Here is a 15122-nt window from a genome sequence, read left to right as displayed (position 1 = left end):
TCCACTGTAAACTCTAGGTCCTTTTCTGCAGAACTGCTGCCTAGCCATTCGGTCCCTAGTCTGCAGCAGCGCATGGGATTCTTCCGTCCTAAGTGCAGGACTCTGCATTTGTCCTTGTTGAACCTCATCAGATTACTTTTGGCCCAATCCTCTAATTTGTCTAGCCTATCCCTACCCTCCAGCATATCTACCACTTTTTCCAGTGTAGTGTCATCCGCAAACTTGCTGAGGGTGCAGTCCATGCCATCCTCTAGATCCCCAGATCATTAATGAAGATATTGAACAAAACAGACCCCAGGACCGACCCTTGGGGCACTCCGCTTCATACCAGCTGACAACTAGACATGGAGCCATTGATCACTACCCACTGAGCCCGATGATCTAGCCAGCTTTCTGTCCACCTTATAGTCCCTTTCATCCAGCCCATACTTCTTTAACTTGCCAGCAAGAATAGCGTGGAAGACCGTATCCAAAGCTTTGCTAAAGTCAAGGAATAATGAGGGTAATGAGACTCTACAGTCTTTTCTAATTAGTATGGAAGGCAATCTTGATTCAGTTGGACCCTCCTTCTGAGAAACTGAGTGCCCTCAACTCCCATTGACTTCATTGGCAGTTGAAAGTGCTCAGCATTTCTCAGGAGGTATTCAGCCCTTTGCATCATTGGGCCCTATAATAGCTGCTATCACCATGTGTAGCCAGCACCATAGCTGCAAAACCTGAGTTTCTCAACAATTCAAATGTAGGAACTTTCAACATAAGAACACTAATACAGAGTAAAACAAAATGTTTGAATTGTTCTCTTTAAAACAAAACAAAGTTATAATATTTATGATCTGATTCCCTGTCCTTTTCTCACTGTGAGTAGAAATTTCCACTGAATTAAATGGTACTGCTCGATTAAGTGCTAGTCAACATGAGAAAGGATTGCAGAATCTGTCCCTTAGTATGTAGCCTTCAAGGGACATGAACTATATCTTCCTAAATGTTGTCTACAACACCAAGTGTGGTATTATAGCTTGACAAATAATAATGCTTTTATTATTTGCAGGGTGAACCTGGATTGCCCGGAGGCCCTGGACTGCCAGTAAGTCATATTTATTATAGTATAGACTTAAAATACCAATATGAGTGATTTTAATTGCTAGATGGCATGATAGAAAACAAGAAAATCTCTTAACTTAGTTCTCAAGAAACTCTGAGGTAGTAGAGTAACACTTTTATTTTTGCATTGGTAGGGTACAGATTCAGTTATTCAAAGGCATTTAAGGCACATTCTTGAGAAAATGGAGTCTCTAGTTGATGGAATTGATTTTTTATAACCTCATTACAAAGAGTTCATTGCATTCAGAATAACTGATTTACCTGCTTGCTCTAAAGGGAAGGAGAATTTCTGAGAACGGATCAAAGTTTTTGAGAACATATTTTCTAACAATTTCGATCTCTTTGTGGAAGTGAAGAAGAGCCCTCAGACAGGAAAGCCTATGATTTACATGGGCATGTTAGCCAAGAAGGGTCAGGTTTCAGCTCCTTAGCGCTATATAAGTTTAAAAGTTTGTATGACTGAAATATGAGTGCATGAGAGTGCTTTTTTTTTTTTTAATGGTGAAAGACAGCATAATGTGAGAAGAGGATTTCAAAGAGAACTGTTCAGCTTTGAATTCAGATAGGGCTAAGTATTCAGGTTTGGAGGCAGAGGAGAATTGCCAGGTTCAAGACCTTCCAGAATTGGAGAACTGAATGATTCTGGACATAGAGAAACTGAAATTGTAAAGGGAACCCTTTAAAAAGCTGGGAACTGGAACAATTGGAGGGTACTGTGTCCTGATATATGGCTTCAGGAGATTAAGAATTGATTTGTCCCTGAGACTGGAATTGTTGGGACTAAGTATTAGGTTTGCTCTATTCCACCTTGATCCACAGCTTCGTAGCCCTGCCTGTATGTTTTCATTTTTAACTGTGACCCATTAATTTTTACTATTATTTATATACAGATTCACTCAAAATGCTTAGACATAAAAGAATATGTATTTCTTTTCCTGCAGAACAGCTTACATTTAAAAATGTTCAAGCTTAAGGTACATTATTCCATGTGGATATATTCCTTTATTTTCCAAGGATACATGTTCCTTAGCTGAAAATCTGAAACCTTGGAAAATTGGAGTACAAACTTGTGACAGCTAGTGGGGTCTGTGTATCCATAACATAAGCAAACCGTGGTTACAGAAATAGGAAAACTGAGAGGAGTGCTAAGCAGATTGAAATGACTGTTTTGGGGGGAGGGGAGGATTTGCCAGTTATTCAGAAGAGTAGATGGTGAAATGATTGCTTAGGACAGTGGTTTGAATCGCTGCAAAACTAAATAGATAGAACGAAGGGGACAGCTTTAAGCTGCCAGTTCTGTTACTCAGAGGATCAGAAAGAAGTGTGTTAGAAGAAATTTACGACTTGAGGTGAAAAGTGACTATGAAAAATTAAAAGATGCATTAATAGAATTATTTCAACCTAAAATACATGGTAATGGAAGCTGGGCTGCATTTCTATAGATGTGAAACTTGGGGAAAGTATAGAGTATTTTAACTTCATCGAAAGGGAACCTGCAGAGAATGTTGGTTCCAGGACAGAATAATAGGAGTGCCTGTGGAAAGGTGGATGTCAGAAATGTCTTAAAAGGATTTCCCTTCCTTGGAAGCAGAGTTGCTACTGTGAAAAAACATCAAGAATGCATCGCTATAAAGGAAACCGCAATTGTTCAGCCTGCCAGCTCCACTAGGAGTGGAATTTATTTGGTCTATAAGAGCTCAAATGGTCCTTGTGAGGTTTGTAGAGAACACAGATTTTTCACATGCACACACATTGTAGAAGAAGGTCACCTGTGGTAAGACAGTGAATTAGAAACCATATTTGGGGGCTGTAAAAGTGATCAGTAGAGGTTACCCAAGTAACATGGGATTATGGGCCACTGTTTTGCAGTTTTAGCTGCTAGTGATCCACTCCAGTGTGCCTTTGTAGTGATTGATTTTTTTTTTTACTGCATCGCAAGCTGTACTGCGCATGCCTAGTAGAACATGTATGGTAGTGTGGTTGGTAAACAGGTATCACTAATATTGGAATATGGGGTGGCTGATCTTGTGTGTAAAGTTGTGATCTAGAACACAAATATTAGTAATTCTTAGGTCAAATGAACTGTTTATGGCCAGGAAAGAGGGATGTACTGGAGATACCTGCTGATACTATTGAAAAGTAGCATTTCACTGTGGGTAGGTAAAACAAGATATAGCAAATTGCCAGTCCATTTAGTAAATGTGACTCCTGAGCCCCAGATTTTAGGAAAGGATACAGTGTTTGGAGGACTTTGGGGTTGGTGATCTGGCACCACGGTTATTAGCATGAAAGAGCCAAATCCAGACAGAAAGAATTCTGCTCAGAATAAACTTCTCTGGAGAATTACATTCATGCAAGCTTAACACTGAGTGAATAGGACAGAATGCTAGAGAGAACAGGGAAATTACTGAAATTCTCCAAAAAAAGCTAATACTAGTGATCTTGACTTTAGTGAGATTAAACTGATTCCTATCTCTGCCTCTTCCCCTCTCATGGAACCTAACCTATAAACCAGGGAATAAGGAGCGCCTCTAATTCTCACCTGCAGGCATATTTTGAGAAGCGCATACTGGCCTTGTTTCATGTTTCAGTCTCCTGAAACCCTGAGGTTGGTCTGTTAGACCTCAGCTACCAGAAATACAATGAACACCCTATAAAAAAGGCATATTGGTTGCCATGGTTATATGAAAATCTGGATATACTTGTCTTTGTGGGCTAGTTTTCTGCACTGGATTCAGCCAGTGGCCTTTGGTGAGCAGATTAGCCCCAGATACTCATTCACAGACTTACTTTCTCACAAAAAGGGTGACTTGAAACTGTTGAAATGCTGTGCACTATTAGAAAATCAAACACTTTGGTTACTACTGTTCTTTGCCACTGCTTTTTATGACTGTTCAATGGGAGTTTTACCCAAATTGGAACTGCAGGATTTGGTCCTAATAGAAATTTTGAGGACATGATCTTTACAATATTTCATATCCATTTTTCTTGTCTCTGTTTCTCTTCTTCTCCAGGCCCTTTTCTGACCCTCCCTCTCTCTTTCTTTCCATTTTTTCTTCTAATGTTCCCCCCCACCTCTTTAGTCCTTTTTATTCTTTCATCTTCTGCTCTTGTCTTCTGTGTAGTCCTCTCAAGGGCCACCTCCACAAAACTAGTGCAATACTTCAGATAACTACGTCACCAAACAGACTGATTTCTCTATTCTGGTTAGGTCTAGGGAGATTGGGCTACCAGCTCCAGCTACAGTGTATGTATAAGGCCTCTCAAAGTTAGAATATGTCAGAGATACATTTTTGTAACAGTTACAATTTTTTAAGAGGATTTGCTTGTCATACAACTTTTTAAATTTTTGATGGTCACAGAGTTATCTATAGCCAGCAGAGGCAGTTTGGAGCATATTTAGCCTGCAGCTATAAACATACCATTTTGCAGGAGCAGCAGCTCCTTTACTTCATTAAATGTTTATATACCTCTACCTTGATATAACATGACCCAATATAACACGAATTCAAATATAATGCAGCAAAACAGTGCTCGGGGGAGGAGGGGCTGCACACTCCCATGGATCAAAGCAAGTTCAATATAAAGCGGTTTCACCTATAACGTGGTAAGATTTTTTGGCTCCCGAGGACAGCGTTATATCGAGGAAGAGGTGTATATGCGTTAAGCAACCAGATCCAAACCACTTACCATTATCTTTTTAATATCTATGCTTCTGTTGCACTAGAAATCAGAGATTGAGGAAAATGCCAATTATCACATCAATTCAGCAGACTAAAATATTTTTAAAGGAAATAAGACTGTGAGATAGATTCTGAAATACTAGTTCTTACAAAGATTAATCTGTAGTAGTGAGATGTTCCATAGTTTACAGTCATTTGGAGGTGTATTACACTTTTCCTATATTTTTATGCTCCACTGTATACCTGTTACATTGTGATTACATACAGGCAAACATGACAGGCATTTCAAGCAGCCTGAGTATAGGTTCATTTTCAGAGCAGAAATTATCTGATTTGGCTCATGTTTTAACTATGGAACTCTTATTCTCTTAGCTCCTTGGAAAGCTCTTTCTTAAAAGTAGTATTTTGTAATGTCCCCTTACTTTAATATTGTTCGTTTTAAAACTTCCCAACATTCCCTCACCCTGTTGAGTACTTCATGCCATTCCATTTGTTATTTCCAAGACCTGTTCAAATGCTCCAATGCACCAGTGATTTTTGACTCTTATAGTTCTATATACTATGGCCTATCTTGTTGCTGCTGTGGCACGATCCCCAAAGCTGTTTCATTTCCACTCCCCTTCCCTGCCTCCTCTTTGTTGGTTGGTGAAAGCTAGCTGGAGATCTCGAAGAGGATCTGAGGCTTTGGGTTTCATAAGGATGATATTTTAGATGAAGTCAAAGTATCACTTTCATTTTTTGCAGATCTGTCAAAAGTATTGCTCATATTTACACGGGAAAAAAATAAAGTTAAGCAGGATATACAAGTTATGATATGCAGATACTACTTGTAATAGAACTGTAAGAAAAATGTACTGTACATCACAACATACAGTGTAAAATAAGAAACTGAAACAGTGGAAATTTGAATGCTTGTATAAAATTCCTGATTGCAAATTAGATTTTGCTACCTGATATTGTTCAGCAAAATAGATACCAATGGTGGTAATTAGCCAATATTATAAGACATGATAAATACTCATATTTTCTATTAATATGTAATACATTTTTATCAAATACAGTAAAATCTACAGTAAGAACCAACTCCAGTAGACATTCCCTGTCTCAAAAAACCATTTTAAAGTATCTTCAAGATTTCTAGTACAGTTTTGTACTATCGTTTGTTAAAGACTACTTTCTTCTAAACAATGCAGTTTAGGTAGTTATTTAAGACAGGATTCCTTGTACTGTGTGTGATGGGTTGAATCACCGAACCCCCCCTTGGGAGCTGCCACCTGATGTGCCAAGACTACTTCTGCTCCTGCTTTCTCTGCCCTATCAGCTTAGGACTTCAGTGCCCTGCCTGGTTTGAGCCAGACTCACTAGCCTGTTGCAAAGCCAGACCCAGGTCTGAATCACGTCCCCTAACAGCTGTAGGCTTACCTGAAAGCAGATTACATGTGTTCTTATCTTTAACACTCAGATGCCCAACTTGCAATGGGTTCTAAAACCCAAATAAATCCATTTTTACCCTGTATAAAGCTCATACAGCGTAAACTAATAAATTGTTCACCCTCTATAACACTGATAGAGAGATATGCACAGAGGTGAAAGTAAGCCGGTACAAGTTGGTACGGCATACTGGCAAGAGCCAGTACGCCATGCTGGACTGCACCGGCTTTCTCTGCAGGGATTTAAAGGGCTCTGGGCTCCCCGCTGCAGCTGGCAGCCCAGAGTCCTTTAAACCCCCCGCCCGCGGCTCTGGCAGCCGAGCTGGGGCTGGATTTAAAGGGCTCTGGGCTGCCGCAGATAAATGGTACATGTTGAGCTAAAGCTAGTTACAGTATCTCAACTAAAATTTTGACCTAGAGGCACAATTTGATTAAATAACATACAGTGGGTGCCCTTAAAAAGTTTCCTTTTACTTTTTTACCAGTAGGTCAGGTATTACAGGTATGACCATTATTCCCTTTTCTTAGGGTTATGTTCTAGCCTTAAAAAGGTAAAAGGAAACTTTAAAAGGGAATCCATTAAACATCCAGGTAAGTGATTTGTTTTCTCTGGAGGGTGGTTATATTATGATCTAGAACCTGACTGCAGGATATGTGTTGTCAGCATGTGAGACTAGTAGAGGGGAAATTTCATACAAACACAAAATAGTTAGGCTTCCCCTAGTATTACACGACAATGTACATTATATTTATTGCATAACATCTTTCAAACACACTGAGTTTAAACCAGGCAAGATTTAAATTATGCAGTTACACAGTTAAATAACGGCAGAGGCAAAGGAAAGTGGTGTAGGCAAGGAAGAAAACTTTACTTATTCTCATTAAAAGAGTAAAATGTAATTGTATTTGGTTATCAATATGTTTGAAATTCTTCCCTCATTATGCAAGTTCTTCTAATGCTACTCTGGAAACTACAGTCAGTGCATAATATTCTGTGGCTTCTAAACTCCACTCAACCCAGGTGGTTAATTTCCTAACACAGTCCCTGATCTTGCAGAGACTTAGGCATGTGTGTAACTTTGCATGTGAGTTGTCCCAGTGACTTCATTGGCACTATTCACCTGCATAAAGTTAGGCATATGCTTGAGTCTTACAGGATTGGGGCTGGACCTTGCTATGGAGTATGTATTATACCTAATAGGAAAAACAGCATTTGTTGCTAGGACATATCTGATTAAAATAATCAAGAACAACACTGATAGTAAATGTAAACAGGAGCAGCTAGTTGCTTCTGCTGAACAAGAAGCAGAGGTTTAATGGCTTTAAGGGACTTAAGAAGACCTTGAAATAATTGAATTTTTTTCTACTTTATTATTAAGCACTACTCACGAAGAAGGAAATGACCACTTCCTTCATGTGTCATCAAGGCGTATCTTTTGGCATAGGTTTCAATGCTTGATAACTAGCTAAACTTATTAGTATTAGTTTCTTCATTCCTTTGCCAGCACATATTTTTGTACTGCAGGTTAGTTTAGTCAAACAAAATTACTGTACTTGCCTGCTGATATTAAGTATCTCATGATAATCTTCATACTACATGTTGAATATCAGTTAAAATTGCCAAAATACCTACTCAGCAATATCACGTTAGGATAGTAATGTTCATTCATTGAAGGAATTGTCACAATTTTGTGTTTGATCACCCTAGATGATCCTACTCTTGGCATCCAACAAGATTAAATGTCAGAAAACATAAATATTTGCTAATCACATTTTTCTTTTTTCAGGGTAAGGGGATTCTTGGACCAGCAGTAAGTATCATTTTATACAATCTACAGTATGTGATTGCGTAACGAATCAAAGTAATAAAATGGAAAGACAGAATAATAATTTTGGACCTCATGTTCTGTATCTATTCATACATATTTTTACAACTAACATTTTAGACCATTGTAGTCCTTTGGGTGTACAGATGTGTTTCTGAGGGCATGATTTATTTCCTGTTGCTTTGGGAAGATTTTTCCTGTGTACTTACATCTCTATCATACAGATGATTGTAAATAATGTATACATATTTCTTTCTTTTACTTGGTTATTGTAGGGCCCCCCTGGTATAGCAGGACTTCCTGGTGAAGTAGGTCGTGTTGGTCCAGCCGTGAGTACTGCATTATGTTTTCCAGTAATTTGCATTTTCTCATTGGCTGAAAGACACTGTACAGAAGGAAATATAATTATTATACCATCCAAACATGGTTTAGGATATGAGAATGCAAAAACATACATAAGTATTTCATTTGATTATTTTTCCTACTGGGATTGTATGGGGAGGAGCAGATTGGTCGAAATCTCGTCAGAAATAAACAAGAAATAATAGCACAAAGATATGGCCATCTGTAATAATAGAATGAAGTGTTTCATACAGTATTCCACACACAAAAAGAATGCTAAGGATGCAAAGGAATTCACTAAAAAATTAGGAAAGGGCAAAGTTAAGGTTGGCTGCAGAATGTTAACTTGGCCTCTGGTGTGTATACATTATGTTAAAATATTTTATTACATGATCACACACTGGTTTTCTCCATGGTCCCTGTCTCATGTCCCTGAATAAGGCAGTTGTTCAATATTTCTTTTGATACTCATCATTTAGTGTGGCCCCATTTACTGCACATCAACCAACCCTGCCCTGATTAAGGATTTTTTTTCTTTTTAATTATAGACTTTTTGTGGCACTGATTTCCAGACTATCTGAATACCTCACAAACATAATAAATTAATTTATCCCCTGGACACCTCTGTGAAGTCAAGAACTACTATTATCCCCATTTTCAGAAGGAGAACTGAGACAGAGACAAATTAAGGGCTACTTTGTACAATTTAAGTACATCCCATCCATTCACAAAGCCATGAGGATGGAGCAGTCCCTGTCGTCTCCTGAGCACTTAGCACTTATATTTCACATCTTCAGAGCTCATTAGAGACAACACGGGTTACACTCTTACTGGAATCAGAGGTGATAAATAGTTCCACCACTCCTTACATAGACCAGAAAATAAACTGTAACTCAGAATCTTAATTTCTTCACTTGATGAGGAGTGGGAGCGGGTAGTAGAGTAAATTACTTTATCCCTTTTTGTGGGACTGCTTATTTGCCACTGTTTACATAGATACTCTGACCGGTTAATAGGTGTCCCTTGTCCCTGCCCACCTACCCACTTTTTCACAGTGGTGGCTACCAGGCAAATGTTAGTAAGGGCAGGTTCAGCATGTTGTCTTATTTTAGTTGATCATTTAACTTCAGTGTGAACCTTTCAAAACACTTTTCAGTCAGTCATATCAAATAAGAACATAGTTAAAAGGTGAGACCAATCAATAAGCAATAAGACTTGATTTAAAGTAAGAGTGTAGTCAGAAAAATGATACAGAACTCCCACAGTGCTATTTTTACTGAATTATTCTCTTTCACTTACTTCCATATCAAGTTTTCTCAGTTTTATATATCAAAAGATATTAGCGAGACAGGGTAGATGAGGTAATATATATTGTTGGACCAACTTCTGTTGATGGAAGGTACAAACTTAAAAAGCTGAATAAGAACAGAGCTTGTATTCAGGTTTGGGGAAGGAAGCAGCGTGTCTGCTTCCTGAGACCTGAAGAAGAACTCTGTGTAGCTCAAAAACTTGTACCTTATAGCAACAGAAGTTGGTCTAATAATATGTATTACCTCACCTACCTTCTATCTGTCATATCCTGGGACCAACATGAGTTCAACAACACTGTAAATCAAAGGATTCTAATTCTCAGCTTGGGCTTCAAAGATCTAGTTGTACTCTTCCTGACTTGTACATCCTTCCCAGTGGTGAAGGTTCTTGATTCAAAAATTAGCTGACAATTTTGTGGATGACACGTGAGACAGAACACGCTCTAGATTACTTTCAATACTTTACTGGCTCTCCAATGACAACAGTAGTAAAATCTTGGTTTGAGGCCTACTCTTGCTTCCAGTAAAGACAACTGCAGAGTTCCAGTTGGCTTCACAGTACAGGATTAAGCCCTTGTCCTTAAAGCAGGTATGCCTCAAAGACACACACAGAGAAAATAAAGGAGTGTCTGGTTTACACAATTGCTTTTCTGACTATAGCTATACTTTAACAGAGGCTTATGGCATGCATGAGATGGAACAACAGAAAATGCCACAAGTATTGGGACATAGTAAAATATCACCTCTCAAACATCTTGCATACTACAGTACTTGACAGTATTATTTCACTTATCATTTTATAGAATTCCTTGGGAGATATCAAACAAATCAAATGCTTTACAGTTCAAATGAAATTTCTTGTTGTGACCTCTATTGTGCTGAAAATTGCCATTTCATGGCAGATGTCATGTGATATATTTTTACTCCCTATTAAATTAGTACCAATAATACTAATGCTCTATATGAAATAAAGAGATGATTGTTGTTTTTCCAGAAGACTCCTTATGTACCACGTTTTTATTTATTTTAGGATTTTCTATCATGTCCATCATTATAGTATCCACACACTTAAATAATAACAATAAGTCACATGTTGTTTGAGGATTACGCCACACTCTTAGGAGAACTTCAACCATGTGATACAAGCAAATACAATCTCACACCCATCTTGACTTTAAGTTTATTTCCCTATACTCTACAACCAGACCTGTATTCTTGAAATTTGAGTTTTACTGTTCTAAGATTGGTTGCTTAGTCTGTCCTTTTGTGGTTGCCTCATCTTAGCTACTGCAGGCCTGAATATACAGCTGTTTTATAAATCATTGCCATGAATTAATGAAATTTATTCTAAAATATTAGGGTGATGCTGGAAAGAGAGGTCCTCCAGGCCCACCAGGGCCCCCAGGTCCCAGAGTAAGTGGTTATGTTTAATATATGCTAATGTTTGGATAAGTGCTGTGTCTCTGTGTGACCTATCATTTAAATCAGATTCTGCACTAGATGACTGGAGGATAGCTAATGTGATATCAATTTTTAACAAATGCTCCAGAGGCAACCCCAGCAATTACAGGCCAGTAAGCCTAACTTCAGTACCAGGCAAATTAGTTGAAACTATACTAAACAACAGAAATATCAGACACATAGATGAACACAATTTGTTGGGGAAGAGTCAACACAGATTTTATAACAGAAAATCATGCCTCACTAATATATTAGAATTCTTTGAGGGGGTAAGCAAACGTCGACAAGGATGATCCTCTGGATCCTGTGGATGTAGTATATTTAGACTTTCAGAAAACATTTGATAAGGTCCCTCACCAAAGCTCTAAGTAAAGTAAGCAGTCATGGGATAAGAGGGAAAGTCCTCTCATGGATCAGTAACTGGTTAAAAGATAGGAAACAAAGGGTAGGAATAAATGGTCCATTTTCAGAATGGAGAGAGGTGAATAGTGGCGTTCCCCAGAGTTCTGTACTGGGTCTTTTGGTGTTCAACCTATTCATAAATGATCTGGAAAAAAGGGGTAAATAGTCAGGTGACAAAGTCTGCAGATGATACAAAACTACTCAAAGCAGATTGCTATGAGTTACAAAGGGATCTCACAAAACTGGGTGATTGGGCAACAAAATGACAGATAAAATTCAATGCTGGTAAATGCAAAGTAATGCACATTGGAAAACATAATCCCAACTCTACATATAAAATGATGCAGTTTAAATTAGCTGTTACCACTGAGGAAAGAGATCTTGGAGTCATTGTGGATAGTGTGCTGAAAACATCCACTCAGTGTGCAAAAAAGCTAACAATGTTAAGAACCATTAGGAACGTGATGGATAATAAGAAGGAAAAATATCATAATGCCTCTATATAAATCTATGGCACACCCACATCTTGAATACTGTGCGCAGATCTGGTCACCCCATCTTAAAAAAGATATATTAGAATTGGAAAAGGTACAGAGAAAGGCAACAAAAATTATTAGGGGAATGGCACAGCTTCTGTATGAGGACAGATTAAAAAGAAGGGGACTTTTTAACTTGGAAAGAGACAACCAAGGGCTTGTCTATACTACCCACCGGATAGGCTGGCAGTGATCAATCCAGCGGGAGTCGATTTATCGCATCTAGTATAGACACAATAAATCGACTGCTGAACGCTCTCCTGTCGACTCTGGTACTCCACCAGAATGAGAAGCACAAGCAGAGTCAATGGGAGAGAATCAGCTGTCAACTTACCGCAGTGAAAATACTACAGTAAGTAGATCTAAGTACATTGACTTCAGCTATGCTATTAATAACTCTTTTTTCTTCTATTGACTGCACTCCTTTTATACACAGATCTTTAACTTGCAATTCCAATGGCTGATAGAATCATGAATTGTCTATTAACTCTTCTACTGCAAGAGGGATCCTTTTTTATTCTAAAGAATTAAGTCTTGTCCTTATGAAGGAGATGTTTTTGTTCTGTATTCAATAATCATCAGAAAGTAAGAAAGTGCACCTTCATGTGTTTCATTTACCCAGATAACTTCTTTAAGAACCTCAACTCTGAAAACAATTTTCAGTCAATTACAAAGTAGAAATACTTTTGCTGAGAACATAACATAAAATCTGTGGCGCAACTGGACTACATACCCAAATGAGATATGGGAACACTTAATATATAGTATTAAAAAATCAGATGCAACTGTTGATATTTAAAACAAAAATATGCTATGTTTACAGAATACACTGAGTTCATATGTGATTATTAGTCTGAATGTATACAAAAATATGTATTGTAGTACTTTAGTCTAATTCTCATGTGTGGCTTTCAGTACTTAGAAGAAATATGTGATGCTTCGAAAACAAAGAGTGTTTTTGCTTTTCAGAAAAGCAAAGCCATGATGGAGGGCAGAATATTGCACACAGACACCTGCAATTTATGACAATTAAATAACGCTCCCTTTGTGTATGTCTACACAGCAGTTAAACACCTGTAGCTGGCCTATATCAGCTGACCTGGGCTCGCGGGGCTTGGGCTCCAAGACTGTAAAATTGTGGTGTTTGGGCTTGGGCTGGAGGCCACCTTTCAGGGAGCCTTTCTCCTTGTGGGGGTCCCAGAAGTTAGGCTCCAGCACAAGCCTGAACATCTAGACTGCAATTTTATAGCCGCAGAGCCTGAACACCATGAGCCCAAGCCAGCCATAAGTGTTTACATGCACTTTCGGGATTTCAGCCCCAGAGATTATCTGACATTTCTATATTTTCTGCTTTCCTACATTGAAGTGTGTCAGGTGTGGTTTTAATTGTATGAGACAAGGTCATTTTTTTCTGTTCTCTTTCTAACTTTGAACCTTTTTATCAAATATAGGGAACTGGGCTGCATGAAGGAGATCCACTTGTAAGACATTTGTTAACCTTTTTGAAAAATACAATCTTAAACCAAAATGTACTTTTTTAAGTTTGTTATCCATGTTAACTCAATGTATGGATACTTTTTCAGTGTCCCAATGCTTGTGCACCTGGTCGTCCAGGACATGCTGGCCTAATAGGAATGAAGGTAAGAGAACTGATGTACTGAATCACTGATTGGGGTGGGGACTTCCTGGCCTTTGGGTCCCATTATATTGTTCAGAAAGCATAGCTCCAAGATACTGGTGAGATCACTTTCCAAAGAATCTATAGTCCCAAAGCTTCAGACATGCTAGGTATTCCTCCAAGCCTTTTGATTAGCTTGGAAGGCCTCAGAATGTCAAATTGAAACAAGCATCTTCTTGACTCACACTTACTCTAGTTTCTTTTATGTTCTTTTGTCTGATTTCTGGGGATACTATCCCTATGAGGGGATCACTAGTGCAGTGTTGGACACATTGATTTACTGGATCTGGGATTAGGTTTTTCTGAAGGTTGCACTGCAGCCCATTTCCGAATGTGTCTAGGTGTGCATGGAGTTGGCGAGGTGTTACAGAAGGTACACCTGGAGAGTGGTAGGCAGGCTATATTGGAAGAGTGGATTTCTCAAATTCTAAATAAATTGTCTGCACTCTTTTTTTATTCCTTTATTTTAGGGTCACAAAGGAGTAAAAGGAGAGGATGGTGAACCAGGGAAACAAGGTCATAAGGTAAGAGAACAGTATTTTAATGGGTAAGCAGTAGTTTAATGGAAGGCAATGATTGGTAGCAAAATAACTGCCAGCTTAGCCTATCCTTCAAAAAGAGTCATCTTGTTAGAATCCATCAAAAATTATTGATAGTTCTGCCAGAAAGAATTAACAGCCCACTTCCTGTATGGCTAAGTCATTATCTGCTAAGTCATCCCCTCTATTCTGCATTAATTATCACACAGAAATTGGCATTCTCACTTTTCATTTTGACCATCAGAATAATTATTATTGAACTAGCTGCACAATAAAACCAGTATTTATTAATGTTAAAAGTTGGGAATTAAGTGCAGAGTCTCTGTAGGAGATTAAAGAATACTTAGGGTGGCACAACTGAGCAGGGAGAGGGCAGAGGGAGAATGAGATGGCAGCATGGAGGAAAAGAGTACATGATGGAGAGGGAAAAGTATAGGAAAGATCTAGGTAACCACAGCAGAGATGAAGGAAAGGGCCAAGGACTGAATTGCTTGAAGACTGAACTACATTTTCATATAAAACCACAATTCATCTGGAATAGGCTTGTTGGATACTTGTGAGGAAATTTGGGGAACCCTGAACTACCTTTGCCCATGCTGTAACTTTTTGGTCCACAGAGGACTTCTCTTTCCAAGGCTGGCAATCTAGCATCTTAAATACCTTAAAAATAAGGAACAATGTTTGTGCCATAAACCCCTGCTTCATATCCATATATATAATGAAAAGAATATTAACTTCTCAGAAGTAGTCTGCCCACTTTTCAGAATGCTTGAGCTATGGGAGTTGCCAAATCCCTGTTGTGCCCCAGAACCAA

General features: G+C 38.4%; 1 protein-coding gene across 1 annotated transcript in view; it reads left to right on the top strand.

Moving 5' to 3' along the window:
- COL9A1 (collagen type IX alpha 1 chain) overlaps positions 1-15122 on the top strand; it is a 100721-nt gene that overhangs the window by 34550 nt on the left and 51049 nt on the right. The window contains exons 11-17 of the mRNA XM_032785687.1: positions 1049-1084; positions 8002-8025; positions 8316-8369; positions 11052-11105; positions 13543-13572; positions 13675-13731; positions 14240-14293. Coding sequence (XP_032641578.1) covers positions 1049-1084; positions 8002-8025; positions 8316-8369; positions 11052-11105; positions 13543-13572; positions 13675-13731; positions 14240-14293 — 309 coding nt within the window. The remainder of the gene's footprint in view (positions 1-1048; positions 1085-8001; positions 8026-8315; positions 8370-11051; positions 11106-13542; positions 13573-13674; positions 13732-14239; positions 14294-15122) is intronic.

The sequence above is a fragment of the Chelonoidis abingdonii genome, chromosome 3 (assembly GCF_003597395.2).
Source record: "Chelonoidis abingdonii isolate Lonesome George chromosome 3, CheloAbing_2.0, whole genome shotgun sequence".
Lineage (NCBI taxonomy): Eukaryota > Metazoa > Chordata > Testudines > Testudinidae > Chelonoidis > Chelonoidis abingdonii.
This window is presented reverse-complemented; position numbering and strand designations above follow the sequence as displayed.